Source organism: Canis lupus, chromosome 38 (assembly GCF_011100685.1).
Source record: "Canis lupus familiaris isolate Mischka breed German Shepherd chromosome 38, alternate assembly UU_Cfam_GSD_1.0, whole genome shotgun sequence".
Lineage (NCBI taxonomy): Eukaryota > Metazoa > Chordata > Mammalia > Carnivora > Canidae > Canis > Canis lupus.
In genome coordinates this window covers 13,563,367-13,591,079 of record NC_049259.1, presented here as the reverse complement: position 1 = coordinate 13,591,079, position 27,713 = coordinate 13,563,367, and the positions used below count along the sequence as shown (strand labels likewise).

Below are 27,713 nucleotides of genomic sequence, written 5' to 3'. Positions count from 1 at the left end.
TCATGAGATGGAGACCAGCATCGGGCTCCATCAGTGCAGAGTCAGCTTGAATTTTTTTCTCTCTCTTCTTCTGCCCCTCCACCTCATACTCTCTCTCTCAACAAAGTAAATAAATAAACAAACAAACAAACAAACAAACAAATAAATAAATATTTTATTTAAAAAAACCTCTAAGAAAGGTAGAAAAAAAGAGTCTGTTATCTGATAAAGAATATCAGGCTAAAGCAAATTGTCAGCATTATTACTCTGGATTGCCTAGTAACTAGAGATACACACAGTAAAACCAGAAGAAAAACAAGGATGAATAGAAATACCTGTCCAGAAGATACAGGCCTTTTCAAAGCCAGCCTTTCACATATTTATCTCGAGAACCTTCTCCTATTGGGTGATGGGACTAGGCTGAAGCAAGAGAGTCCACCCCAGCGTACCAGTTAAGGATGACTTCCTGGAGTCATAGAAGGGCAGGGTTGGCCCCTACAATGCCCTGCCAGTAAGCACATCTTCAACTTTTGTGCCTCAGTTATCTACATTAGTCCTAGCCCTGTGCAAACTCCCTCTCTTGCATATGCTGCTAGCTCTTTCTTCCAGACAGTGTCACATCTGCCATTTGTAGACAGCCAGCCCATCTCTAGGACTTTGGATTTCTTAAGGAAGAAATTAAATAGCAGTCCCCTGGGGATTTATCCAACTTCTCCAATGGACCAAATCCTATTGCAACCCTCCTAGATCTTTATTGCTGTTTCCAAAGAAATCAACATCAACAAATACCTGAAATTAATCTTCAAAGACCAGATCCTCTTATGCACACAGCATATGTGAGAAATTTAAAAGAAAAATCAGTTTTCAGATATTTCTTTTTTTTATTATTATTTTTTTTAAGATTTTTTTTTTTTTTTTTTTTTTTTTTATTTATGATAGTCACACAGAGAGAGAGAGAGAGAGAGAGGCAGAGACATAGGCAGAGGGAGAAGCAGGCTCCATGCACCAGGAGCCTGACGTGGGATTCGATCCCGGGTCTCCAGGATCGCGCCCTGGGCCAAAGGCAGGCGCTAAACCACTGCGCCACCCAGGGATCCCTGTTTTCAGATATTTCTTATAATATATATAACTTTAGGGTCTCAGGCAAAATCTTATTTTAACAATTCATTGTGCAATTGTTCTCTCTAGTTTAAAGAACTTTAGAATAAAATATGTGAAAAATTAAAACTACATAAGTCGTAACTGTTATTAGTTACTATTTCCTTTTTATCTAAACATATTATAAGCCTATGGTCACTTATATTTATTAGAGTAGGGCATACTACAGGAGGGAAATAAACTATATTTGAATTTATATGAAAACTTAATACAGGGATGCCTGGGTGGTTCAGCGTTTGAGCATCTGCCTTTGGCTCAGGGTGTGATCCCGGTCCAGGGATTAAGTCCTGCATTGGGCTTCCCAAGAGGAGCCTGCTTCTCCCTCTATGTCTCTGCCTCTCTCTCTGTGTCTCTCATGAATAAATAAATATAATATTAAAAAAAAAATCCTTAGAGTTCTCAGAGCTCATTAAAAAAAAAAAAAAAACTTAATACATAGCTCTTTGGTAAAGTGGACTGAATTAGTGTTACAATAACTTTGCCTAAATCTACAAAAGACATCATCCTATGATCTAAATCCAGGTGTTTTCTATGTGTTCAAAGAAGCAAAAGTTGATAGTAAACAGTCCATTTTAATTATGTTCTATGATATTTTCTCCTTTAAGAGAAAGTTCTTACTACTGATTGTATTTCTCAAAATACATCTGAGGCTTATCATACTCAAATCTTTATCTATGGAATCATTTTACAGATAAATCCAACTCAAAATGAGATAATTCTACTGAAACTATTTTGCATAAAATCAGATAGGCCTACTGAACACATAATTAATTTATAGTCAAGAGTACAATATATTTAAAAATAAAACAAGAATAATTTTAAGGTGAATAGAATCATATGTCTATCTTATCAATTTCTACCTAAAGTAATACTGAGTCCTTGAAAATATTTCTAAATATGGAATTGATCAACATCTATTAAGTAACCTTTTTGAAAGTGTTACTAGCGAAATACTCACCTAATTGCATCATTGGTCTCTGAAACAGCTCTCAGGTACTCCTTCAAATAAAAATAGTTGAAGCAGTACTTCCGAATCCTATAGCCTCGCCATCGCCTCTGAATCTATTGAAGCAAATAGAAATATATGCCAGTAAGCATTTTTAGTGAAAACATAAACAGTTCTTTAAAATTAAGGTAATGATGAATGATAACTCACATCAAATAGTCTTAAGCTTTCCCACCTATATATATATATGTGTGTGTATATATATATATATATATATATATATATATATATATACACACACACAGCTATAAATGTAGAGTATACTCAGATTTATTACAAAAAATCATAAAGATAAAACATACTTAGAGGTTATTATATTTTTAAAAATTATAATTTTTCATAAACACTAAATGTGAAATTACCTACTGAACAATTAAAAATCTGCTTTATCAATCTCTACCACTTTCACTTCCTGACCAAACGGATTTTTTAGTTTTCATAAACCATTGGCTTTAAGATTGTATTTGGTCTGATTAAAATCAGTTTTCAAATGGGCTTTTAAATTTTGGTGGTTTCAAAATCTTTAAACAAATGTTGTCTTAAATCTTCATCATGACATTTTCATACTTTTTTAACAGTAACAATAGGTAACATTTATTGTTTTTATTATGTGTGAGGCACTATTCGAAGAGTTTTACTTATATTTATGCATTCAATCTTTAGAATGCTTCTATGAGAAGTATTCTTATCTATAGACAAAAAACTGCTAAAAAGAGAAGTTATAAAATTTCCTCATAATTATATAGCCATTGGTGATGGATCCAGGAATTACATTAGGACTTCAGAACCCATTCTCTAAACCATTAAAATATAGAATTGGGACCAGTGAAATGGCACCTTCAGTGAACAAACATTTCTGTTCAAAGAGCCTACTTTTTTTTAGAATGGGGTGGAGTATGGGAGGAAGGCCTCAGAGAACAAACCTAAGTGGGCTACTTCTGCTTTATTATGCTCTAGTAATCATGAGAATCAATCTCTTTGTGTTTTATCTTTGTTAATATAATCTCTATTAGAAAAACTCAAAACAAAAACAAAATAATGCCTAGATCTTATTTTTGTGGAAAACAAAAAAACACAACTTCTTTAAAGGAGTAGAAGAAACAAAATGGGAAAATATTAACTGTACATAAAGACTTAACTTCAATCTCTAGAATTTTATGGCAGTTTATATTATTTTTGAATTATTCACATATTATGATTGATTCTCTTTATGGATATGAAGTCCCTCCAGTGTTTTGCACAGTTAGCTAAGCTAGGAACACACACATACTCTAAACTTTCTTTTTTTCAATAGGAAAGGGTGATTAATATAGACACTCTATGCTTGTCTATTGAATTTTATCCCAAAACCCTATGCTTTTTAAACTAAATATGTTGAGCCTAAATTTTTTTATAACTTGAATGATTGATCTATAAGAATAAACAGGAAAAATGTTTTAATTATATTGTGTATTTTTCTGTTTCAAAATATGACCATTTAAAAGGTATTTTACAATCTGAGATACAGAATGTGAAAATCCTGAAGAACTGTTCTGGTCAACCTCCTAGTATAAGAATGACTAAAATAACTGAAGATATGCAAAATAGCTTGTAAGAACAATTAAATCAGAGAGAATAATTCTAAAAAGTAACACCAAGTAGAAAAGCAAGCTAGTATAACAATGTTATAAAATGTCTTTCCAAATATTTTACACATGATCTTATCTTAGAAATTCATTAAATAAGAAAAGTTAATTTTTCTAAAGTTATATACTCATTTTAGAAACCATTTCCCTCCAATTTGGCCAAAATTGTATTACAGCTGACAAAGAAAGATGAGGAATTGATACAAACCACTTTCCTAATGAAAAATAATAATCAGTTGGAATATGTATATGTATATAAATCATACATGCAAATAAATGAATATTTTCCTGGCTCATGGAATTTAATCATTACAGTATCATTTTGAGGTAGAGATTATTATTAGCCTCATTTTAGAAGAGCACATTGATACTTAGAGAGGTTAAATAATTTGCCTTCAGTCATAGAGCTGGTGGGATGACTTCAAATATTACACCATACTTTTACTGCATGTGACGGTCATACAATAAAAGAAAAGAACACTTTCAGACAAAAGTACTGACAGAAAAATCCATCATCAGCAATAAAAGTGACTCAGGAAGAATGGAAAAATGTTAGGATATCAAATAGTGTTAAGGTAGGAACTACTTATAACATGAAAATATCATTAAATTTTAAATAAAATAAAATTAAATGTTCCAGAGAACATAAAAGATCCATGCTGGAGTACTAGAAGGTAAAAGGAAAGATGTTGATTTACATTAGGTCACACTAGGGTGGTTGGTATGCCCATTCTGAGAAAAGAAGACTGAAAGGACAAAAGTAAAACTGAATCCATGCCAAGAGGAAGGATACCTTAAAAAGCCAGTGGCATGGGTCTCCTCTCACTTCAAACCAGGCAAATACTAAAAACAGCACTAACCTTTTCCAGAGAGTCTACAATTGGTCTGTTCTCAGGGGATCTTCTAATATCCAAACTCCCTAGACATCTACCCAAACACAGGCTGAAATGCCCTTCCAAGACAAATCCTCTTATTCAGAATTGAGAATTAAAGCATATACTAAGAAAGTGACAGTTAAAGTAATAAGTTAAAGTTTATCCACATTAATAATCCTGATTGATAATCAAGCAATCTTTATTTGTTTTTATTTATTGAGAGAGAGAGAGAGAGAGAGAGAAAGAAAGAAAGGAAGAGACACAGGCAGAGGGAGAAGCAGGCTCCATGCAGGGAGTCTGATGTGGGACTTGATCCCGGGGCTCCAGGATCACGCCCTGGGCTGCAGGCAGCACTAAACCGCTGCACCACCAGGGCTGCCCTCAATCAATCTTTAAATGGCTTTCATAGAGGTGGGTGGTAAAAGTAGAAAGAAACTGATTGCTTGACCAGGTAAAGATGCTGTCATCCAGTTGAAGTAAAGGATCTAAGATTTACTGAGTTCATGAATTCGCCAGGTATTACGTTAACTGCTTTAATTCTCAGGATAACCTTGTACATGAGGCATGATCTCCATGTTAAAAATGAAGAAACTGAGATTAAGTAATTTGATCAAGTTCACATAACCAGTAAAAGAATAAATGGCAAAATTAGGATACAAACTCATCTCTGTCTTATTCAAAAGCCCAGACTCTTTCCACTAAAACATCTTATGAACGTAACACATAAAAAGAAAAAGTATGTGTATCTGTTCTTTCATTTAAAAGATATCATTTTCTAATATTATAAAATCAGTTTAACCAATCCCTAATTAAGATAGAGTACAGTGGACAGTCTACTATACTTTCTCTTACAAGAACAAATGACATCTTCAATTTTGCCTAAATTTCCTGTTGGTATCCCAGTACTAGTAGATCAACTTTTAATTAAAAAAAAAAAAAAAAAAAGTTCTTTCAAGAGGCAAGATGACTTTTCATAACATTTCTTCTTAATTTCAAGGTGAATGGGGTATGACTTCAAAAAAAAAAAAAAAAAAAAAAAACGACTAGCATTCATGTCCTTCAAAGTAATTAGCAACTTTCAGAAGTGATTGGTATAAAACAATTATTGTCATTGATCAGCTCTGAATAGATAATTTCAAACAAAGTCATTGTGTGCTCAGCAGATTACAGCTTGTTAACGGGCAAGTTCTAAATGACCTCTTAAGCTAGTCAAATCAATGATGCATATTCCTCATTAAGTAACATCAAAATGTAAGTGGTCTTATAAATAATGTTTATTTTAAGCACTAAAACAAATGGCAAAACCTTGATATATACCAAAGCCATCTGCTCATAGAAAAGATTTTCCCTCCATTATTTACTTTTATTCCTCAAAATTCATAGTAACATTAATGTTATCAGAAGAGAAAAAAATTGTCTTCTCACCTAAAATTTAAATGAAGACATGGAAAACAAAATTTCTATTACTGACGATAATCTACATAGTATCAATTCTCTGCATGTATTTGAGAGCATACTAGTAGAATTCTTACTCATTACTATACTCTTAATCATTAGAATGCTCAACATTCTAAATTATACAGTAAGCACAGAAAAGTAAGTTTACTAAATTTTCAAAGGTGTTTAAAAAACAGTAGTATTCAAATTTCATACTAGATGTCACTGCATTATCATGTCAAAAACATACATTTATGAATGGAAATCTTAGCTAGATATTTTTAACTAATAGAAGATTCTGGATAATCATTCCAAAGGCAGTTTCTTCTCTTCAATATTGTTTCCCCACTCAGTACCTGACTTGACACTCCCTTTCACTACATATTTACTTAATCATTTCACAATGTTATTGGTACGAGAAGTGGTAGGAGGGGAGAAAAGATATTCTTTGCATGGTAATAGAACATTTAAATATCCATCCATCATTAGGCAAAAGCTTGGGGTGGTCTATACGGTTCTTTTCCTCTTATTCCTTGGGCTGACATTTTGGGATAGCTTCCTCTGAGTGAATAGGACTGTGTCTTAATTTGTATTTCTAGAGCCTAGCATCATATCTAGTATATAAGAGACTTTCAATATTATTTCCTCAATTATTTCTTTAACTATTTCTTGAATTATTCCTGATAAATTCCTATTTAATAAGTCTATTCATCTAATCATGGAGTCATTATTCTAAGTGTACCTACTTCATAGTATTACAAATATGAAAACCAGATTATAAATAGAAGACTGAAATGGATCTTTATATATCTGACACATATTCAACTATTTTTTAATTAAAGCCACCATATAATCATTTCTTATATTTTTATATTTCAGACAAAAGTGGGAAACAAGAAAATGGTTATTTGATGTTTCAAGGTACATTAGTGTTTATAAATTAAAATTTGTATTCATAGATCCAGACCTCTAAGAAGAAAGAGTCAATAAAGTTATGGTTACTTTGCAAATTGGTTGTTTCTAAGTGATCTTTAATCTAGTGATCCTCTTGTTATTATAGTCTTTACTTTTCTTAGAGTGAAGATTTCTATCTGAACTAAAATATTTTGCGACACTAATTTCAAGACAAATCATTTAAAGTAACTGAAACAATAGGGGATCACCAAAAATACTCTAGGTTCCAGAAGAATATCATTACACAAGTATATATGACTGATCAGTAATATGTACAGGTTTCCAAGGTAAAAAAAAAAATTCTCTTGAAATAATCAATTATATCTATAGCTTTTTTAAAACTTTGTAAGCTTTAAATTATTTCCAGTTTTCATTTCCCATAGGTTTTGAAATATGAAAAAGTCTAATGAAACATACGTTTTAAGAGATCTCTCAGACACTACACATTAGCACTTCCTTAAATTTGCATTAACATGATATTGTGCCAGTTGTCCTAGGACAGACAAGCAAAGGAGGCCTCAAGATGTAGAAGATAACCCAATGGAGGCTTTTCAAAGACTATAAGGAGCATATAATTTGCAGAGAGTTTACTTTTGTTAACTTCCAAACTCTGTAACAGATTATATATCCTCATTATGTTTAGTTTACTGAAGACCAGTATACTATAAGTGTTAATGTATAGAGAGATTAGTAGTTGAAAATCAGTCCTCAGGCGATGATGGAGGTCAAATCTTGATGCTAGCAAAAGCAACATGTAAAGGCCACAGCCTTCTTTTACAAGGAGAGTTTGTCATCTTAGCTATCCAATTCTGCCTGCAAGGGGAAGTATGTGACACTCAACTTGGTCTCCTACTGTCACTAAGTTTGGAATTCCCTAGTAAAATGTACTAGCAGCAAGATGCTCATGAATTTTGAGGACCAGGAATTCAGTGTACCAAGAAAAACAGAGCATAATAAAATTTCCACTGGAAATTTACCCTCAGTCCAGGGTTTACATATTTGTTTTCATCCAGATCCTGAGAGAAGGAAAAGACTGGCCGTCAAAGCAAGAGTACAAGTGGTCAGAAGTAACGGAACGGTGGGTTCCAACCCACAAGGATTCAATTTCTAACACTATCACTTACTAGCTGTGTGACCTTGGGCAAGATACCTTTCTGTGATTCTATTTCCTCATCTTTCTATTTGGAATCATAATGATACCTATCTCTGAGAGTTCGTTGTGAGGATTACAGAGAGGAGTTAAAATATTTAAAATACTTAGACTGGTGCCTGGAGGGTAGTAGCTGCTGTACAATTGCTAACTCTTACTATTATTTACTAATGGTTCTGACTTACTAAGATTTGGGAATATGTGGTATTGCAATCTTTTTCCTGTCTGGCCTCAGAAACATATAACTCCCATTGGCCATCAGTTTGACCAAGGTATGCTCAGATATCTGTCAGCAATATATATATTGCTGAATATATATATATATATATATATATATATATATATATATATATACACACACACACACACACACACACACACTAGTGTAATAAGTATGAAAATCTGGAAACATTCTATTGGGGAAATAGGAGCTTCCAAGACAAAGGTGAGGCTGGATATACATTCAGTCTCTTGGGTGGGGGGGGATCTTCCCTTCAACAAATGGAAGAAGTATATGATATATATTATTCCACAGAAGAGGCTTCATCTTGGATGGGGTCAGCCAGTAACCAAAAGTCATAAGCTAGAGAAAATACTAAATGATGAGTATCATGGATCAAGGTACTGGTGAAAAGGAACAAGTAATAGACCCTCGGATAGATGAACAATACCACTAAACTATATTTTTTTGCCACCTGGGGATGTTTTTTTAGTGGGTTTTCTATACATACAGTAATTTTGCCTTGATCTTTATAGTACTGTTATTAGGAAGCTGAGTTGCTAAGCCCAGTGTTTGATGGACCTGAGGTGACACCCAAGTGCTTAATTAGATGCTCACTGGCATCAGAAATGGAGGGTCAGTTCTATGCCAGGCTGTAAAAGGACAGACAATTGTATAAGTGGAATGTGGAGAGAAATGAGTTTAGCAACTGAATCAGTTCATGACATTTGTATAAGATACTAACAGCTGTTCAAAAAGAGAGAACTAAAAAAAAAAGTTGGGGGCCAAATTTAGACAAGATCCACAATGGAACAGTTAAAATGCTGGAGAAAAGCAGACTCCTAATCTGGAGTAAAGTTGAATTAAAGACCAAAAAGGCAATAAAGTGTCACACACAGAAACAGGAGGAATAGGGCCCCAGGAGCTAAGATAAAAATTTATTGAGCAATTTATTGCTGTATTAATTGACTGTCACTGGCCTAGGAGCATTATCAGTAACGGGAATTTTGAAAAGGCATACTGTGGTTTCTGACAGCAGCTTATATCATAGCAAACCTCCTTCAAACCTTTCCATGTTATGATATTTTAGCAAGGTCCCAAAGTTCATGAGATCTTCCATTCACATGAGAATTGCACTAACCAAATAGTACCTTACCACATCCAGTTTATCTATACGACATTAACCTCATCAGATTCTCAAAAAAGTCTGAAAGGTCCCCCAGCAAAGGTTTAAATCATTTCTAACAAAGACACTGAGAGACTTAAAAAGCATTTAAAACAAATGACTTTTTTTTTTATTCCTTGTTTAGAAAAGAATGGCCCAACGTTCACTGATTTATTCAGGGAAATTTATTTAACTAGATACTATAAGCCAAGAACTGTAGATACAAAGATTAAGAGGATAGGATCTGGGCCCCAAGGGACTTACAGTGTGTGTGTGTGGGGGGGTAGATACAGGCATGTAAATTAGTAAGGATAATAAAATGTTACAGGTTCTATAACAGAAGTATGTCGATGGTAAAATAGGACATAAAAAGAGAGAGTGATCAATTCTACATAGGTAGTGGGATCGTAAAGTCTTTAGAGAAAAGGTGACCCTTTAAAAAATAAACGCAGCAAATCAGGATATGAATACCTATTACATTAAAAAATCATATATGTATAATTTATTCTTTATTATAAAAAAGTGACATCTATATAGGAATGGATAGGCTAAAAATATATTTTTTAAATCCCTCTCTTCAGGAATGCTCCACTACCCTCTTTAACAACTGATGAGAATTTGTTGTGCTAGGAGTCAATAGTAAAACATAATCTGTAATCAGCTCAGTATATAAGGCAAATTAAGACAGAAGTTTTTCTTTTCTATTGTATGTGAAAATCTTATTCAAGATTTGAGTGCAGATATATGTTTGAATATTATTGGCCATATTAATTTCTGGTAGTTACTATCATTCTTAGAAATTCTTCCTCCTGGACACGCACAGCCACCCATATTTAAAGTATTTAAGGGATAATTATTTTGAACGAGGTTACTCGGTAACTGATGGAACTAAAAAGACAGAGGTGTAGACATTAGAAGTAAAACTTCAGCTAGTGGTATCTCACCAGGATAGCAATCTTCAAATGTGCACAACATGAAGGTAAATGGACCACATACTGGTCTCTTCAGCCACTCACTCCTGCAGAAAGCAAAATCTTCAGAGTACCATCTTGCAAAAATGCACTCCTCACAAACAAATTCAGTTCTGGTCACTGTGATCAACCAATGCTAAAATTTAATCTTTGTTAGGTAATCATTTTGGCCTCCATGCAAGTAAGCCTCATTCCTCATGTTAGGAACATGAATTAAGTACCTAGTCTATTACCAAGTCAACTCATCCAAGCCTCTCAAGGCAGACTCTGATCATCTTCATTAGAGAAGTGTTTTTATTACAAATTTCTCATGGTAGTGTTCACATCCTCCACATAGCCTCACAGAAAGTCCTGTGCGGCTTCATGGATCAGTTCAAGACTTCTTCTGCCTCACTTTAATGGTCACTGCATCCCCACCTCTACTCTTCTCTCCTGGAATGTATCAAATGAAAATCCAGATATAGCAAGAGAGACTTTACTTGAAAGAACTATTGTAAGGGAGAGGGAGTGAATGACCATCACAATAGATGAAGTGGACTATGGCAGTAGGAAGAGCACTTTGACCATAAGATCTATTTTATTAGGAAGATGTAAACAAGGCTAGAAAGAATCTGATATGGGGAAGTGGGATGAAAGGATGGCGTAATTGTATAGTAGACCAAACAATGTTTTACCAGGAAGCCAGCCTATTCTCAGGGGGTGGCAGGATTATATGCTGGCTAAAGTTCAAAGACCCAGGGGAAGGAGAGAACTTTAACCACAGTTTGGTTAATAAACATGTTTTTCCAATTGTTTGATGGGGACAGGCAGCTGAGCTAATCATTTGTGAGGTAAAGAACAGAAATTTGCGAAAGGGGGTGCTGTCCTTGGTCTGACATAGGTAAAGAAGGGACATATCTCATATCTGTGCCTCTAATCCAAGTCCTATGGTGAAGGACAATTTTTTTTTTTTTCAGTAGGCCCTTTCAGAACCCAAAAGGTAGGGAGATATTGTTTTTTTTTGGGGGGGGGGATTTTTTTAATTTGTTGTTTTCCATGGTCACAGGACTCAGGTAAAGTTTAACATTGTTCACTAACATTAATCAAAGACAAGTTGATGGTCAGTGATGTTAGTAGGAAATCCAGCTGTTAGTATGATGTTGGTATAAGTCAAAAACTCTGCCCTCCAAGTAGCTTATATTGATGTGGGTTTCTTAGATATGCCTCATCTAGGTAAACAGAATCATGATTCAAGCCAGGTCAGAACTCAAGACGGAGATTGGGGGCTAACTAGCAAACAATAGAATGCATTTTTTCTAACCCTGTCTTCTGTGCCTGTATCTCCCCTGGTGATCTATGCAGACATCTAAGTCTTAGGACATCAAGTGCTTCACATTCAGTCATCTACTGCTTTTTACTTTGCAGACATACCTGACACAAAGTAAGCAGAAAAGAAAGAATCTAACAGTGATGAAGGCTCAGAAGTTAAGTCTTTGTAAGAACTATACAGAGAATCAAAATCTCCTAAATTCCCAGATTTAAGCATTCCCATTGAAAAAAAGAAAACCAAATTGTTTTCCTATACTACAATATTTTTAACAAGAATAAAGAGCCCATTGCAGCTATAGTATCTGCTTCTGGCTCAGGAAAAGAAGTAAGAAGATCTATTTCTCCCTCTTGCATTTTTCCTAAACCACAGAAGAGCAGAAAGGTGGGCAGAATGGCACCTGGGTGGCTCAGTCAGGGAAGCATATGCCCTTGGCTCAGGTCATGCTCTCCAGGGTCTGGATGGAGCCCCAGTAGAGCTCCCTGTTCACTGTGGAGTCTGCTTCTCAGTCCCTCTGTCCCTCTCATGCTCTATCTTCCTCTCTCTCAAATAAATAAATAAAATCTGAAAGAAAAAAGAAAAGAAAAGAAAAGAAAAGAAGAAAAGAAAAGAAAGGAAAGGAAAGAAAAGAACAGAAAAGAAAACGAAAAGCAAATAAAACCAAACCAAAACAAAAAAACAGACCCCTCCCTAAAAAGCCAAACCCCCCCAACACACGCCCAGAAAGAAAGAAAAGAAAAGAAAAGAAAAGAAAAGAAAAGAAAAGAAAAGAAAAGAAAAGAAAAGGAGACCATTCCTTGGGATAGGGACTCCATGCACACCCGTAACTGTGAAAAGCACCCTTCTCAAAGCAATATAAATAATCAAAATAATGTGATTTACCTGCCATAGTTCAGTACAGGACTTTCAGAAGGTATTTTACTACCTTGCTTCACCCAAAATAAAATCTATTATTAGTGGAAGTAAGAACTAATAGATGAATGAAAGAGAATATAAGGCAACATAAGTTTTAAGAACATTAATGAAATTCGCCAAAGTAATTTCTCCATTTATGATAGCTCTACAATTAAGCTATTATCATACTGTCTGAGACAAGATAAATAATCTTATTGTGCCCATTCCCAAAATCAGTGCAGAAACCAACCAGCCCCATAATCACTAGACTCAGCTTTCCATTAGGAAAATAACACATAAAAATGAACATAGAGATGATAGAAATAAAACTTCTAAGGTGGAAACTGCCTTTATTACTGCTAAATCATATGAATAATTTCTAATTGATTTGTATTGGGCTGGCATCTTATATTCCAGAACCATGTTCATCTATTTATCACAATATTCTATATGACATATGGAAACTAATACATTGCTTCATTAATATTTACGGTTTTTGTCTAGTTATGGCTCAGAGATATTTAACATTCTAAAACATAAGCACTGATAATTACATGTTTTACATTTTACTCTAATTTTTAATACTGCCAAGATTATTTAGTAGAACTAACTTTTTAACTATGTACTCTTTTCTCTCTAACCATTAGCATATCAATCAAATTTGCATTATTCTGGCTTGCTCATTTTATTAAAAGCGAATTCAGGGCACAATTGACTTTTCATTTGTTTAACAAGTGAAGAAATATTTACCCTGACAGCCATTGCGTTGTAGAGATTCATCTTCATAGCACAAGATGCTAACTGTGAATCAGAAAAAAAAAAAAAAAGATGGCATATAGTTCAGTTACACAAAGACAGTGCAGCCTATTTTTACATATAAAAGATAAGAATCTTTATACATAATACATAATAAGAGTTCTAGGCTTAGAAAAATGAAATCAAACTTTGTATTGAAGAGATAGGCTTCCTAATACATAATGCAGGCTTAACCAGAAAAATCTATGGTAGTCAAACTAGGAGCTAATGGAGATATATGATCATAAAATGCTCTCCGCTGAGTTTGATAATCAATGGTGCTCTACTGAGAATAGAATAACAAAGCAGAAATATTCACAAGTGCTGGTGACACGTAGTATTGCATGATTTATTCACTGGGGTTCTTTTAGCCAAAACTCACAGAAACATAAAAGGAATTCATATTTCAAGACGTCTGGTTTAATGAAAAATTCAAAGAAATGCTGTCTTCAGTCGAAATCGTTCAAGGATATGGATGCAGTGATGGAGCAAAATTGTGCCTTCCAACCATCTGTACAAAATGTTATGTACTTAGCTGCCTCCTGAGTAATCCTTGGGAATTTTGTTTCATTTAATATTCATTTTAACACCATAAAATCATAAATACAATGATATCATGTTACAGCAAATCCCCTGATATAGTGAAGACTTCCTAAGGTCTTAGTTTCTTTCTAGTATAGACACATTTGTCTATTAACATACAAATCTCTGTTACACTACATAATCACTTAGCAACATAGCTTATTTCAAGGAAAATATTGCTTTAAATGAAGTTTCGACATCTGTTATATCTTTTAATTAAAAACATAAAATTAACATAATCCACGACAGTACAATAAAGAGTAAATGCAATGAAATATACATTTTAATACAAAATATTACTTTATCCATTTTTACTCAATTGAAATTCGCTCTACTAATATAACTTGAGTTTAGGTAATAGGTGCTATGTTTCAGGCAAAAATCAGAAGTAAGTGCCTTAACCTTTTACATAGGGGTTTTCTTCCCTGCAACAAGCAGAAATTCATATAAAAGGGCTTCACTGTAATTAGGATTGTTTGAATTGCCTGGTCTGATCCAAAGCAAATTGTCTGTAGAGAGCAGCAGGGCTGGATTATTTATCAACAGTCTGAGCAATTAAGAAACAGTTGGCTGCAATATGTTATTTACAAACGAACACAATGACGTTACTTCATTCTAAATTCTTTCTTCGTCATAGCAAGCAAGGCATAATTCTTGGCATTTGAGGTGAATTTAAAAGATTTACTTTAATACCGTACTTCTTCAAGTCATATTGACGCAGATACAACAATTAAATGGCTTTATACAGGAGAAACATATTAAAAATTACCTATCTAAAAAGTTTGGGATCTGAAAGAGGCAGTGTTTCTTATCTTTATTATGTTGCTATTCAGTAAGCAGCACCAAGTGTGAGCTTTCAAGCCACAGATCTGAGTACAGGTCCTGATGTTGCTTTTACCAGCTGTGTGGCTTGGAACAAATTACTTAACACCTGCCAGTCTTGACTTCCATGCTCACAAAATGGAACAGTACATACTTCATGGAGTTTGGGTGAAGATTAAAATGAGATAAAATATTTAAGATGCTTGGGACACAGTTGATGGTGATTATAAAAGGACTGTTATACATTTTGTAGCTAAAAGTATGTAATTTAACAGTAAAATTCCAAAATGTAAGAGGTTAAAATTCATTCTGAAGACGGAGAAGAGAGAGACCTAGCTTTTAAGTGAACGGATTCTGAGTTTTACAGCTAAAAGGTAGAACAGCACTTTGATTCCAGTGTATCATTCTCAAGTGAACCACTATTTGATATTGAATTTGTTTTGGAAAGTAACAAAAATATACTTATGTGAAAAATATTGCATGATCCCACTTATACGAGGTATCTTAAATAGTCCAATTCACAGTGATAGAAAGAATAGCAGTTACCAGGGACTAGAGGAAAGAGGGAACTTTTGTTAAATGGGTAGAGTTTCCATTTGAGATGGAGGAGAAATTTTGGAGATAGGTAGTGTTGATAGTTGCATAAAAATGTAAATGTACCTAACACCACTGAATAATCCTACAATTAAAAATGGTTAATATGGTATATTTTACGGTATGTGCATTTTATGATTTTATTTTATTTTTTTAATTTTTATTTATTTATGATAGTCACAGAGAGAGAGAGAGAGAGAGGCAGAGACACAGGTAGAGGGAGAAGCAGGCTCCATGCACCGGGAGCCCGACGTGGGATTTGATCCAGGGTCTCCAGGATCGCGCCCTGGGCCAAAGGCAGGTGCCAAACCGCTGCGCCACCCAGGGATCCCAATTTTATGATTTTAAAAACACTAAAAAATCATTTGTGAATATGAATTGTTCATTTTCATAAGCTATTTTTGAGACACATCTAGACACTTTAAAATCTTACAAAATTTCTTTCAACTAAGTCTTTTTATTCCCATTCTAAGTAATGATGCTTTATTAATGTGTCTTTTTGCTTACATGAGGAGTTAATATAAATCATATAAAAGCTCTTGTTCTTAATATTATTGGCTAGAATTCTGTCCCCAAAATGTGTTTTTTTTTCTATTCCATGGAGTTGGATAAACAAAGCATATTCTAGCTACTAAATACTAATAGTATATCCAACAATGACAAGCTATTGTAATTTCTCAACAGACAGAATTCTTAAAATTTTTCTATTTATTCATTTCCCATTTTATCATAAAATACTAAGTTTACTAAGACTAAAAATCTGGACTGAAATTCAAGCATAAATGATGAGTTTCACTGTAATGAAAATATGATTGTCAATTATAGATGTTTCCCCAAATGTTTGTTGAATAAATAAAGAAAGGGAAAGAGAGAGGGAGGGGAGAAGAAAGAGAGAAAGAAGGATAAACAGAATTGATATGTCACACTTACAATAGATAGGGCAGGAAATGAAAAACAGCGTTTGAACACTAAATCAACCGTTTGTTAGCTGTATGGCTTTTGCCACAGCAACTGCCTGGATTTTTACAAGGCTTCTGAAATGTTTCTTGGAGGATGTATTTTTTTAAAAATCATAATTTTCTGGGTGGTTTGTATACATGTGAATCTTTTAGACAGGGCTGCTATTCAGTGGGATTGACCATGATTACTGATAGAGGCATGTTTCATATTTTGAGTTTATTTGTTTCTTTCTTTTTTCTTCCTATCAGGTGAGTTATAATGGGATGATAGTTGGGGATAAATGAGAACCACTCTCTTAGAGGTCAAGTGATATTCAAAGCTTACCAAAATCAGATCCCAATTTTCTCCCCAATTATCTCTCACCGCTCCATTCCTTTAAAGCTCAATCTGATCAAATTACTATTTTTATTCTTCACCTCCATGTCCATATTATTCCCCTTCCTGGAAATGTTTTACCATTCTTTTCCGTCTCTCCAAACCTTATCTTTCCTATTTTTCTTGCAAACACTTATAGGAGAAACTATCTTTTCTCTCCTACTCCAAGTACTATCAACCAGAAGAAACTGGCATTCTTCTAGTTCCAAAGCATGTTTTCAAACCATTTCAAACTAGTAAGAAGTATTCCTTTGAAAAGGACAACAACAACAAACCATAAGAACAAGAAACCTTACTCTTGAACCTCCAGCTTTCCACATTTAAGACTCTCTATCTCTTTTGGTGTTGTCATACTTCAGGTGTCCGATCCCTGACTTGCTCCAATCATATGCTATAAAGATTTTGACATCAAGCTAATGGTCTAACTCTTCATCACAGCTCCTGCCATTATCCTGCAACCTTTCAAATTCATGTAGATGATATATTTAATCACTAAATCCCACAACTGCTGCTTTTCTCAGTCCCAAAGACCTATAGCCTTCCATTACCATAGCCATGTTCCAGAACTTATGAACTAGAAATGTTTCTCCTCTTAAGTCTAAACTCATAATGCAAATTTCTCTCCTAAACCCTGGTGGTTTAACTTCTCTTGAAAGTTTTTCTATCTGACTGAGATAGATTTAATACAGATATTTCTTATTCCCCATTTTTAAGTTCCTTCTTCACATATTTTTATATACAATGGCTACATGGTATTTTGCTACATGAATGCACCATAAATGATTTAATATTTCCTTTATTATTGATTATTTAGGTTGAAAACAAAAAAAGATGAGTTTCAAGGAGGAAATTGCCAATTATTTTCAAAAGCACACTTTAAAAAAAAACTTTTCATTAAATGCTTTATTTTAATTCTGGCATACTTAACATACAGTGTTCTATCAATTTCAAGGTACAATATAGTGATTTAACAATTCTACACCACACTAAGGGTACTCTTGAATCCCCATCACCTATTTCCCACTACCCACCTCCTCTCTGGTAACCATCAGTTTGTTCTCTATAGTTTAGTCTGCTGTTTGGTTTTTCTCTCTCTCTTTCTCTTTCTTCCTCTGCTCCTCAAAAAACAGAACACTTAAAGCAATATATATTCATAATGATTTTGAGTAACACATCTATCTATATAAACTCGACCAAATCAGCTGGCTTTGTTAGATTGGGCAGTACAAAGAAAATATTTGCATTAAAGTGATGACAATGGAACCTTCAGAAGCCATGCACATATGGATAACAGATCTGATGAGCATGAGCCTTTGTTATTTTCCACATCAGTGCTATCCTCATTTCATAATTTTGAGTATAATCATTAAAATGATTTATTATCAAATAATCGTGAGTATTTTGTGCATATGCTTTGCCTTGTTTGTTGGCAACTGATACGAATATGTTCATTATCAACAGCTGATTTTTAAAAGACCCTTTTTTTCCCCACACACACAAAATTAAAAGCCAATTTTATTATTTCTTACAGTTATTAATAATGTAATCTTTAAAAGCAAGAGAATCAAATCTAAATTCATTTCATATGTATTATGAACATATATTAATAATTTTAAATTAATACTAGCATGTCAGAATCTTTAGTATCTAGCCTTTAGTATTTAACTAAACTGTAAGACTCTAAAGGGAAAAAATACATTTCAATTTTCTGCTCTGATGCTAAAGGGTGATAAATGTTGCCTTATTAACTTATAACTGATTTAGAAGTCCTGTAAAGAAATGTATAAGAAGACTTGGGCATTTTCTCAACTACCGAAGAGATAATTTTATTTACCTAATTTAGAGTAATAAAAATGTCTATAGAAGTAACCATATCAATCTTATTGGTTTTAAAGTTAGTAACCAATATTTTAGATATTTTTACTGTACGTTAAAAAAACCTGCTGGTATTTATCATAACAAGATATAAAGAAATTTTATAGATGGCATCCTTTGTTCCACTTAAAGTGAATAAAATTTCTTTCCATTGTTACTCTTTCAAATATTAATCTAATACAAAAACTTAAGAAGTAATAAAATGATAAGCATTATATAAATATTGTGAGCTTTGATTTTCAGCAATATAGACTATTCAGAATCTGAAGAATAATTTTTTTTAAATAAGTGTCTTAGTAAATGAAATATTTCTACCATAGACTATTCACATTCAAGGAAAAAGCTTTAATTAAATTCTGTTAATGTGGTTGCCATACAAATGTTATTCACTGAATGATCTCCATTTGAAAACAAGACATTGAGCTGTTTGGGAGTATAATTATATAATTATATGTATATACACATATATGTTTTAATAATAATACATATAGAATGAATCATGTATATTAGGGTAGTGTTTATACTTTACTGCTCTCAGAGTCTTGTGATTAAAAAAGCAGTGTATTTGATATTAAACAGAAAGTAAATTACATAATGATAAAATATAAGAAAAGAAAAGGAAATTTAAAAGGATAACAAGATGCATGCAGCTATCCTGTTATAGATTATAGTGATGAATTCACTTAGATAACAAAATGCTAGTGCTCAAAATGACATGAGTAAAAAAATATTTCAGTATTTTTCAGGTACTGTCACCTAAGAATGACTATTTTCACCTTACCATTTATAAAATAAAGCAGAGAGCAGTATGGACAAGCCACATAAAACACAATACAGTTGAAAAGAAAAAGGTCCAGGGGTGTCTGGGTGGCGTAGTTGGTTGAGTGTCTGGCTCTTGGTTTTGCCTTTTTTTTTTTTTTTTTTTTTTTTTTTGACTCTTGGTTTTGGCTCAGGTTGTTAACTCAGGGTCCTGGAATCGAATCAAGCCCCACTTTGGGTTCCACACTGAGTGTGGAATCTGCTGAAATTTGTCTCTCCCTCAACCTTCTGCCCCTCCCCACTTCTCATTCTCCTCTCCCAGCCCCCTGCCTCTCTAAAATAAATGAATAAATCTTAAAACAACAACAAGAAATCTCCCAAAACAGTAGGCCCATTTGAGTATCCAGTAGGAAGAGCAAGTTGTGGTAAAGTTAGAGCAAAGAGCTTGGCAGGTATGAAACACATGTGCACTGAGCACACATAGCAGATAACCAACAATTTTCAGTAACAGGAAAAGAATTTCAAGGTTGTGAATCAACAACTCTAAATCAATCATTAATTAATTAATTATTTAATTATTCATAAGATGGACAAATTTGGGTTATGTTGCCAGACACAGCAGCCTAGAAGTCAGCAGAAAGGCCATAAATGGAGGTTGAGAATAAAAAGAAGCAAAAACAATAGTCATCAAGGAAGCAAGAGTCAATTCACAAAAGAAAACTGGAAATGATTGATTATTGTGAGTTAATGAAGGCACTGTAGTGGAGAACCCATGATCCTTTAGGACTGGATAAGCCAGCTAGTGTCACTATTAAAATATTTAAAACCTGGATAGAAATAATTTAGTTAATAGAATTTTGTGAGGCTATCTAAAACTACTGAACCTATCTAAGGAGATCCTAGGATCTGTCTTTTCACAGTTCACTTTCTGTGTGACCTTTGCCACATCTGAGACTGTTGAAGATGCCAAATTTGGTAGCAGTTCTTTCCTCTAGTTACTGTGATATTGTATATCTGCTTTTCTAGCTATCATCTGTCTAAAATTCCCTTTCCTCTGCCTAAATCCTACCTATTGTGTTCCACAAGCTTCAATTCTTGGACCTCTGCTCTACTCTTGAGATATATATATATATATATATATATATATATATATATATATATATATATATTTTCTTTTTCATCAGGTAGGAAATCCTGTCATCTTGCAATGATGTTTCTAAAATCTTTGTCTCCAGCTGATTCTCAAACTAAACTTCCATTCAATAGTTCACTTTCATCTTTTCATAACATAAGAGTGTTAATTATTATATGCCAGCCACTCTGAAGAGACTCTGCAAAATCGCCTTACAAGATACCACCACATGGAGGTGTCCTAACATCATCACAAACTCAAAAAGCTCAAAACATCTTTTTTTTTGTAAGCTTCACTGAATGCCCCATTCGGAACATTTCTCATAAACATGCATGCTTTTGTTATCATTATAACCATTAATCAGGTTTGCTGAGCTAAAAATGCAGTTATCTTAGTAGCTTACAAAATAAAAAGTTTCTCACTCACATGTGTAAGCTAGGGTTCCCTGTAGCTATCTATGCTCTCCATCTCTTCATCTTAACCTCAAGGATGAAGGAACAACAGCCCAAGACTAAGGTGTGCCATTCTTATGCCAGGAGGAAAGAGAAACTTCTAAACCTTCATCTTGAGTGTCACATATGTCCCATCTGTTCACAACACATGGCTTATCCCAAATCAATAAGATGAGAAAAAATCATTTTTTTATGAAGAAGGGCATAGTGAATATTTTTGGCACATATTGATACAATCACCAGTTATGTTGACCATAGCAAAAGTCTTCCAACATATATCCCTGTGAATCATGTAATTTATTAGCAAAAATTTCTGCAGGCTTTCTATGTGACATTTAATATGATATATTTGAGATATAGTAAATTGAACAGTCACTGCCATTCAGGAGCTCCCAGTCAAATAAGAAATGTAGATAAACAAATGTATCACAGTGGTACAAAGGCCTACATGAACAAAGCTAGTGAAGCATACCTGACATCTGCAGTCTCCCCCCATTCTACACTCAGCTTCAGATCAGGTAAGGTCAATGTTTAAGTCTGGGATATCAAGTAGGATTTGGACCAATGGGAGTCAGGTCACAGTGAAGGAGGAAGGGCATTCCAGGTAAGGTAAAGTGCATTTGCAAAAATCCTGTAGGACACTGCATATTTTGGCAATGGCAAATGATTTCACGTGTCCAAAGTATATTTTATACAGGTGTAGCAAGAAGTCAGGTTAGATAAGAAGCAATCAAGACACTATGAAAAACCCTGACATGTCATGTAAAAGTGTATACTTTATATTGCACGCCATGGCAAGTACCATAGGCATAGGAGTAAAATGATGATGTTTAGACTGAAGTCAAGAGACTTTCATGAGGGGAAATGGAAAGTGTTTGATGGCTGATAGCAGATAAAGGGTAGGGAGAAGGAGATAGTAGAGAGTCTAGGATGACTGGATTCCTGGTTGAATGGTTGTACCATGTATATGAATAAAGGAATATATAAGAAGGAACAGGTTTGGGGTACCTAAAAGACACGCAGAGAAGATTTTTAATAAATAGTTAGCATGTTGGTCTATATGGATTAGGAGCTAAGAACTTAAGGCGAATCACTGAATCTTCCTGAGACCTCATTTCTCTCTCTACAAAATTAAAATAATATGTACACTTTCTACTTGACAGATTATTGCTAGAAAATATGAAATAATAGATATAAAAAGTTTTTAAACAAGAAATTCCTTTTAAAATGTAGGAAACTATAAAGATCACAGTCAACTCCTGACCAACCATCTGCTACTCCTCAAACTCTCTGTGCCAGTCAGATCAACATTTGTCCTGTCTCCCATCACACTATGCTCATTCCCAATTTCAAAACCTCATTCATGCTGTTCCTAATTGTAATGTCCTTCCCTCTCCCCAGTCTTTCACCTACTGATCCTCTGAGTGTCAGTTCTTCTCTCTCTCTCTCTTTTTTTTTTTTTTTTGATCTTTGGAGATAACATTAACTCCCCATCTAAGCACTTATTATCTGTCCATGTGTTTGGTGGGAGAGTCCCTTCTAATTTGACTTTACTTTTTTAATTAATTTATTTAACAGATAATACATTCATACTGTTTAAAATTCAAAAGCTATAAAAGAGTTTATAATTAAAAAGTCTATTTTTATTTTTTAATTTTTTTAAAGATTTTATTTATTCATGAGAGAGAGAGAGACAGAGAGGTAAAGACAGAAGCAGGTTCTCTGAGGCGAGCCTGATGCGGGACTGGATCCCCACGACCCCGGGATCATGACCTGAGCCAAAGACAGATGCTCAACCACTGAGCCATCCAGGTGACCCAAAAAAGTCTCTTTTTTAAAAAAGATTTTACTTATTTATTTGAGAGGAGTGCCTAATGGGGGGTGGAGGGGTGCAGACGGAAAAGGAGAAACAGACTTTGCTGCGCAGGGAGCCTGATGTGGAGTTCCATCCAGGACCCTGAGATCATGACTTGAGCTGAAGGCAGACACCCAACTGACTGAGCCACCAAGGAACTAAAAAGTCTCTTATGCTTATTCCTCAAGTACCTAGTTTTCTTCTCCCATAGGCAATTAATATCATCAGTTTCTGTGATCCTTTCCCAGATGAGCAAATTAAATCACTGGCTTTCAAATTATGCTGTGGCAGCTCAAGTGACAATAGAGGCCGCAGAGAAAGTCCAAGTAGTTGAGTTTCTTCAACTTACAAAACAGCTGCAATGCTTACACCTGTTTCATATATAGGGCTAAAAACTTTGCTAAAATTTTAGTGAAGGAAGAGTTCTGCTACTGAACTTTTAAAATCGCTAACTTATATCACTCATTTTATAACTTAATCATGTACTATATGGCATTATTATTATTCTACAGAACTGTCAGGCCAAAAAATTATGCAGAATAAATTTGGGAAATGATGATTTAAACATAGTTACTACAGACTATGTGTGCGACAGTGTGTACTACTGTGTGTGACAGGATAATTAATGTAGACTTAAAAATATCTTTAACTCATGTCCCACCCTTCAATCCAAGAAAGTAGTAGGTCCTTTCATGTGTTCTTGCTTCAAATGGCTTACATGTGACTGTTCACCCCTACTAGGCTTTGTTTTTCTAAAACCTGAGCTTGAAGAAATTATCTTAAAATGGAAAAAGGAAAGTTAAGAGGGGAGCTGTGGGCAAAGAAAGAGAAATAAAGTAGCAAAGATTCCACATGTTTGGGGAAGAGCTGGGCATTAGCATTTTAAAATAAGGAAATACCACATTTGGCATTCCTATTGCTTCTAAGAGGTGGCTAAACTCTAGGAATAAACTTGGTGGCAGCTGTGGAGGAAACAGGGTCGCATTAGGGATATCGGGATATTGACTCTAACAAAAATTCCCTTTACGTGGCCCACTAGCCACAGAGTTCTCAAAGGATGGACCTTGAGAGATCAAATACATGGGCTAGGACAGTGGACCTTCTCTGAATGAAGGCTCCACAAAGATGGGGATCTCTGCTATGTCAGCACTACTTAAGCTGAATTCATAGACCTCTGTATAACCCAAAGGAGGGAAATCTTCTGAACTGAACTTCAACTGCCTACCAGCTCAGGAAATAAGGGTTTTGGAACCATATCAAACTGAGTTTGAACTTTTCTTCACATATCACTAACAGTATATCCTTGGGGAAGTAACCACAGCTGACACTAAAATTCTTCATCTATAAAATGATGAAAATATTCAAGGACTGGTTTGAGACTTCAGTTGGTATATACATTAAATATGTAAAATGTTGGGACGACTGGTGGCTCAGTGGTTGAGCCTTTGACTAAGGGCATGATCCTGGGTCCTGGGATTGAGCCTCCCATCAGGCTCCCCGCAGGTAGCCTGCTTCTCCCTCTGCCTATGTCTCTGTCTCTCTCTTTCTGTGTCTCTCATGAATAAATAAAACCTTTCAAAAAATATGTAAAATGTTTACTACAATATTTTAATCATAATAGTCAATCAGTAACAGCTATTTTAATTTCATTCAATAATTACTTATTAAGGTCCAATTATGTTATTTGAGATCCTTATGTGAGATCCTGTGTACATAATAGCAAAAACTTAAAAACTGTCAAGCACCTATCTAAATAAGAAAAATCTCCATCTTTTTCCCCCATGATTCCAAAAATAATCAGACCCAAAATTGGAGAATAACTTAGTGATTATGATGAGTGATATTCTTTTTGATCAAATTTAGTTATAACACGAAAGTAACAAATTTCCTAGAATGGATCATTATATAAATTTTTAAGAACATTTTTTCCAGTAATTTCAGCATCATTAGAGTAAATATAGATTCCCAACTTGAATACTTTGACAATAATCACTGAAATGTTTATACTCTCTCATATTTGATCAAAAAGAAGTCTCAATCATTCATAACCTTTGACTAGTGGCTTGTGAGTAGAAATTACAGCAATGGAGGTTAAGTCAGTAATACTCATGAAATGTCACATGCATACACACACTTTATTGTCTTGTCTATACAGTGATATAGATCCCCAACCACGAATGGATAATGGGGCCAAAGATAACTCGGTACTCCATAAAACAAAACAAAACAAAACAAAAAAACTTAATTTTTTGATCATTCCATTTAAGTAATTTGATTCTATTGAAAGTTGGTTTGAAGGAGCTTCTGCTGGCCAAATTAATTTGAACACCAAACCAATTAGTGATACTAGTTTATTATTGAATAAAACAGGAATCCATGAGTTCATACTGATGTAAATGATGTTTAAAAATAGGACAAAAAAAGCTTTTTATTATACTGATATGCTAACAAGTAAATGTAGAAGAAATGACAGAGTTAGAAAATTGCTATTTGACAAATACAATAGATTCTGGCTAAAGTCATCATTGAATGCTAAACCTACTATAACAAAACTTGATGAGAAAGATTTATCTTCTTGTATATACATATATATACATATATTCATATATACATACATATATACAGTTTTGAAATAATCCCCTCATGGGGTACCTGAAGGTTCTGTTGGCTAGGCATCTGACTCTTGGTTTTGGCTCAGGTCATGATCTCAGGGTCATGAAACTGAGCCCCGTGTCAGGCTTCGGGCTCAATGCAGAGTCTATTAGAGATTCTCTCCCTCTTCTTCCCTCCACTCATGTTCTCTCTCTCTAATGAGTAAATAAATAAAATCTTGAAAAAAAGTATCCCCTCATAAAATAAAATAAATCTGCAGTGTGAGTGACACCATTTTAAATTATCCAAGTTAACACCCGCTGTCATGGGACAAACTGACATCATGTTCCTAAATGATGTATCAAGATGTATTTCTGAAAAAAATGCATAACCTCAATCTAACAATAAAGAAACATAATTAAACCAAAATTAAGAAATAATTCAAAAAATAGTTTACACTGTTCAAAAATATCAAGGTCATAAAAAGTAAACACAGACTAAACATATTTAAGGTGACTAAAGAAACATAACAATTAAGTACAATGTAAAATCGGGGTGTGTACCTTGGAAAAGATGTTTTTATAATAAGTGACAGTATTGGGACAATGTGAATAGAAATGTGAATAGAGTCTACAGATTATAGTATTAAACAGAAACTATTTAACTGATACTGATCATTTTAATATGGTTATGGTAGAAACCACCCACTGAAAACTTAGAGGTAAAGAGCATCACTTCTGCAACCTTATCTTAAATGATTGTAAATAACAATATATGAGGAAGAACAAAAACAAAATATACCAAGAAAGAAAGAGAGAAAATGATAAAGCAAATTTCTTCACTCAAGTGAAAAATATATGAGAATTCTTTATACAATATTTTACCACTTTTCTGTGCATCTGAAATTATTTCAAAATTTAAATATTACTTTTTAAGTAGCCTGAAATGTCAATGATATAAGAGATTAGTGTTCTAGACAGGAAATCCATGCTAACAACTAATGAGATTAATGAGAAGCACTTTAAAGTTATTGCAGACATGACAGTGGGCTTACTTAGCTACTTGAATTAAAAGAATAAACTTGCCTTTTGGTGGATTTTAAAAACATATATGTCAAGTGACATATATTAATTAGGAACATATAGTATTAGTATAAGAAAGTATATGAACTTGAGAGAATCATGTTATGCAGAGACATGTAAATACAACTTTAGGAAGTTATAGCATATTGTATAATTCAAATGCTAGCATACATAAGTTTTATATTTACCTTCACAACTACTTGATACTGTTGTCTCCCTAAGTAACTTCTCCACCATTTTTGAATAGTAGTTGCTACTCTGTGTAAATGCCTGGGTGAAAAAAAATTTTTTATTAGTATGCTTTCTTTGAATCAGATTATTGCTTAAGTTTCTTCTTAGACTGTATCTTTCTACAATACAAAAACTCAAAATCAAATCCAAATTTTTGTATACTTTTAAAGGGCAGAGCTATCATTCTACAATAGAATTAATCATTTCTAGAAGTAGCAAAAGGGGCAGAGATACTCAGTGTTCATTCAGGGCTTATGACTAAACATCTTTACATTTCAAATACTCTTCAATACTAATTCTTGGAAATAGCTCTGAATGTTAAGATTATAAAACAAGTCAAAGGAACACACTGAGAAATAAGCCAGGCACTAGTGATGTGAGTCACTGTAAGTACTTAGAAATACTTCCTGAGGTCAAGAAACACCGCCTTTTCCACTTATATTTCCCAGTCTATCCAAGCTAATGACATGTTGCCACCACGTTCCTCATTTGTATAGGGGCCAACAGAGAAACCGCATCTTCGCACTTGAATCTGGAAGTCCTACGACCTAACAGAAGGAACTATAGAGTATAATCCCCAGTTCACCATCTGAATGATTATGTACTAGGCATTTTCTTCCTCTACCTTATCCAGCACAATGCTCAGAATTGTGAGAGACTGAAGGAAAATTTAAGCACTGAAGAAAAAGCAAGAACAATTAAGATAAAGAGATCAGTTTTAGTCCCTTGATAACCAAGATGGCAGCATCCTGGTATCATCTGCTCTATCAACATGTTGTAGAAGATTGCAATAACTTCCTTTTTGTTTTGTTTTGTTTTTTCCTTTCTTATCAGTCAGTGAATTCACCACTAAACAAAGTCACCACT

The 27,713-nt window shown here is 34.0% G+C and overlaps 1 protein-coding gene across 3 annotated transcripts in view; it reads right to left on the bottom strand.

Annotated features, from left to right (window-relative positions):
• The window catches only part of SPATA17 (spermatogenesis associated 17), a 207,856-nt gene that overhangs the window by 166,140 nt on the left and 14,003 nt on the right, over window positions 1–27,713 (bottom strand). For all 3 annotated transcript variants that reach the window (XM_038586160.1, XM_038586158.1, XM_038586159.1), the window contains exons 3-5: window positions 26,804–26,885; window positions 13,491–13,541; window positions 2,096–2,199 (exon numbers count right to left, since the gene is read on the bottom strand). In XM_038586160.1, coding sequence (XP_038442088.1) covers window positions 2,096–2,199; window positions 13,491–13,541; window positions 26,804–26,885 — 237 coding nt within the window. The remainder of the gene's footprint in view (window positions 1–2,095; window positions 2,200–13,490; window positions 13,542–26,803; window positions 26,886–27,713) is intronic.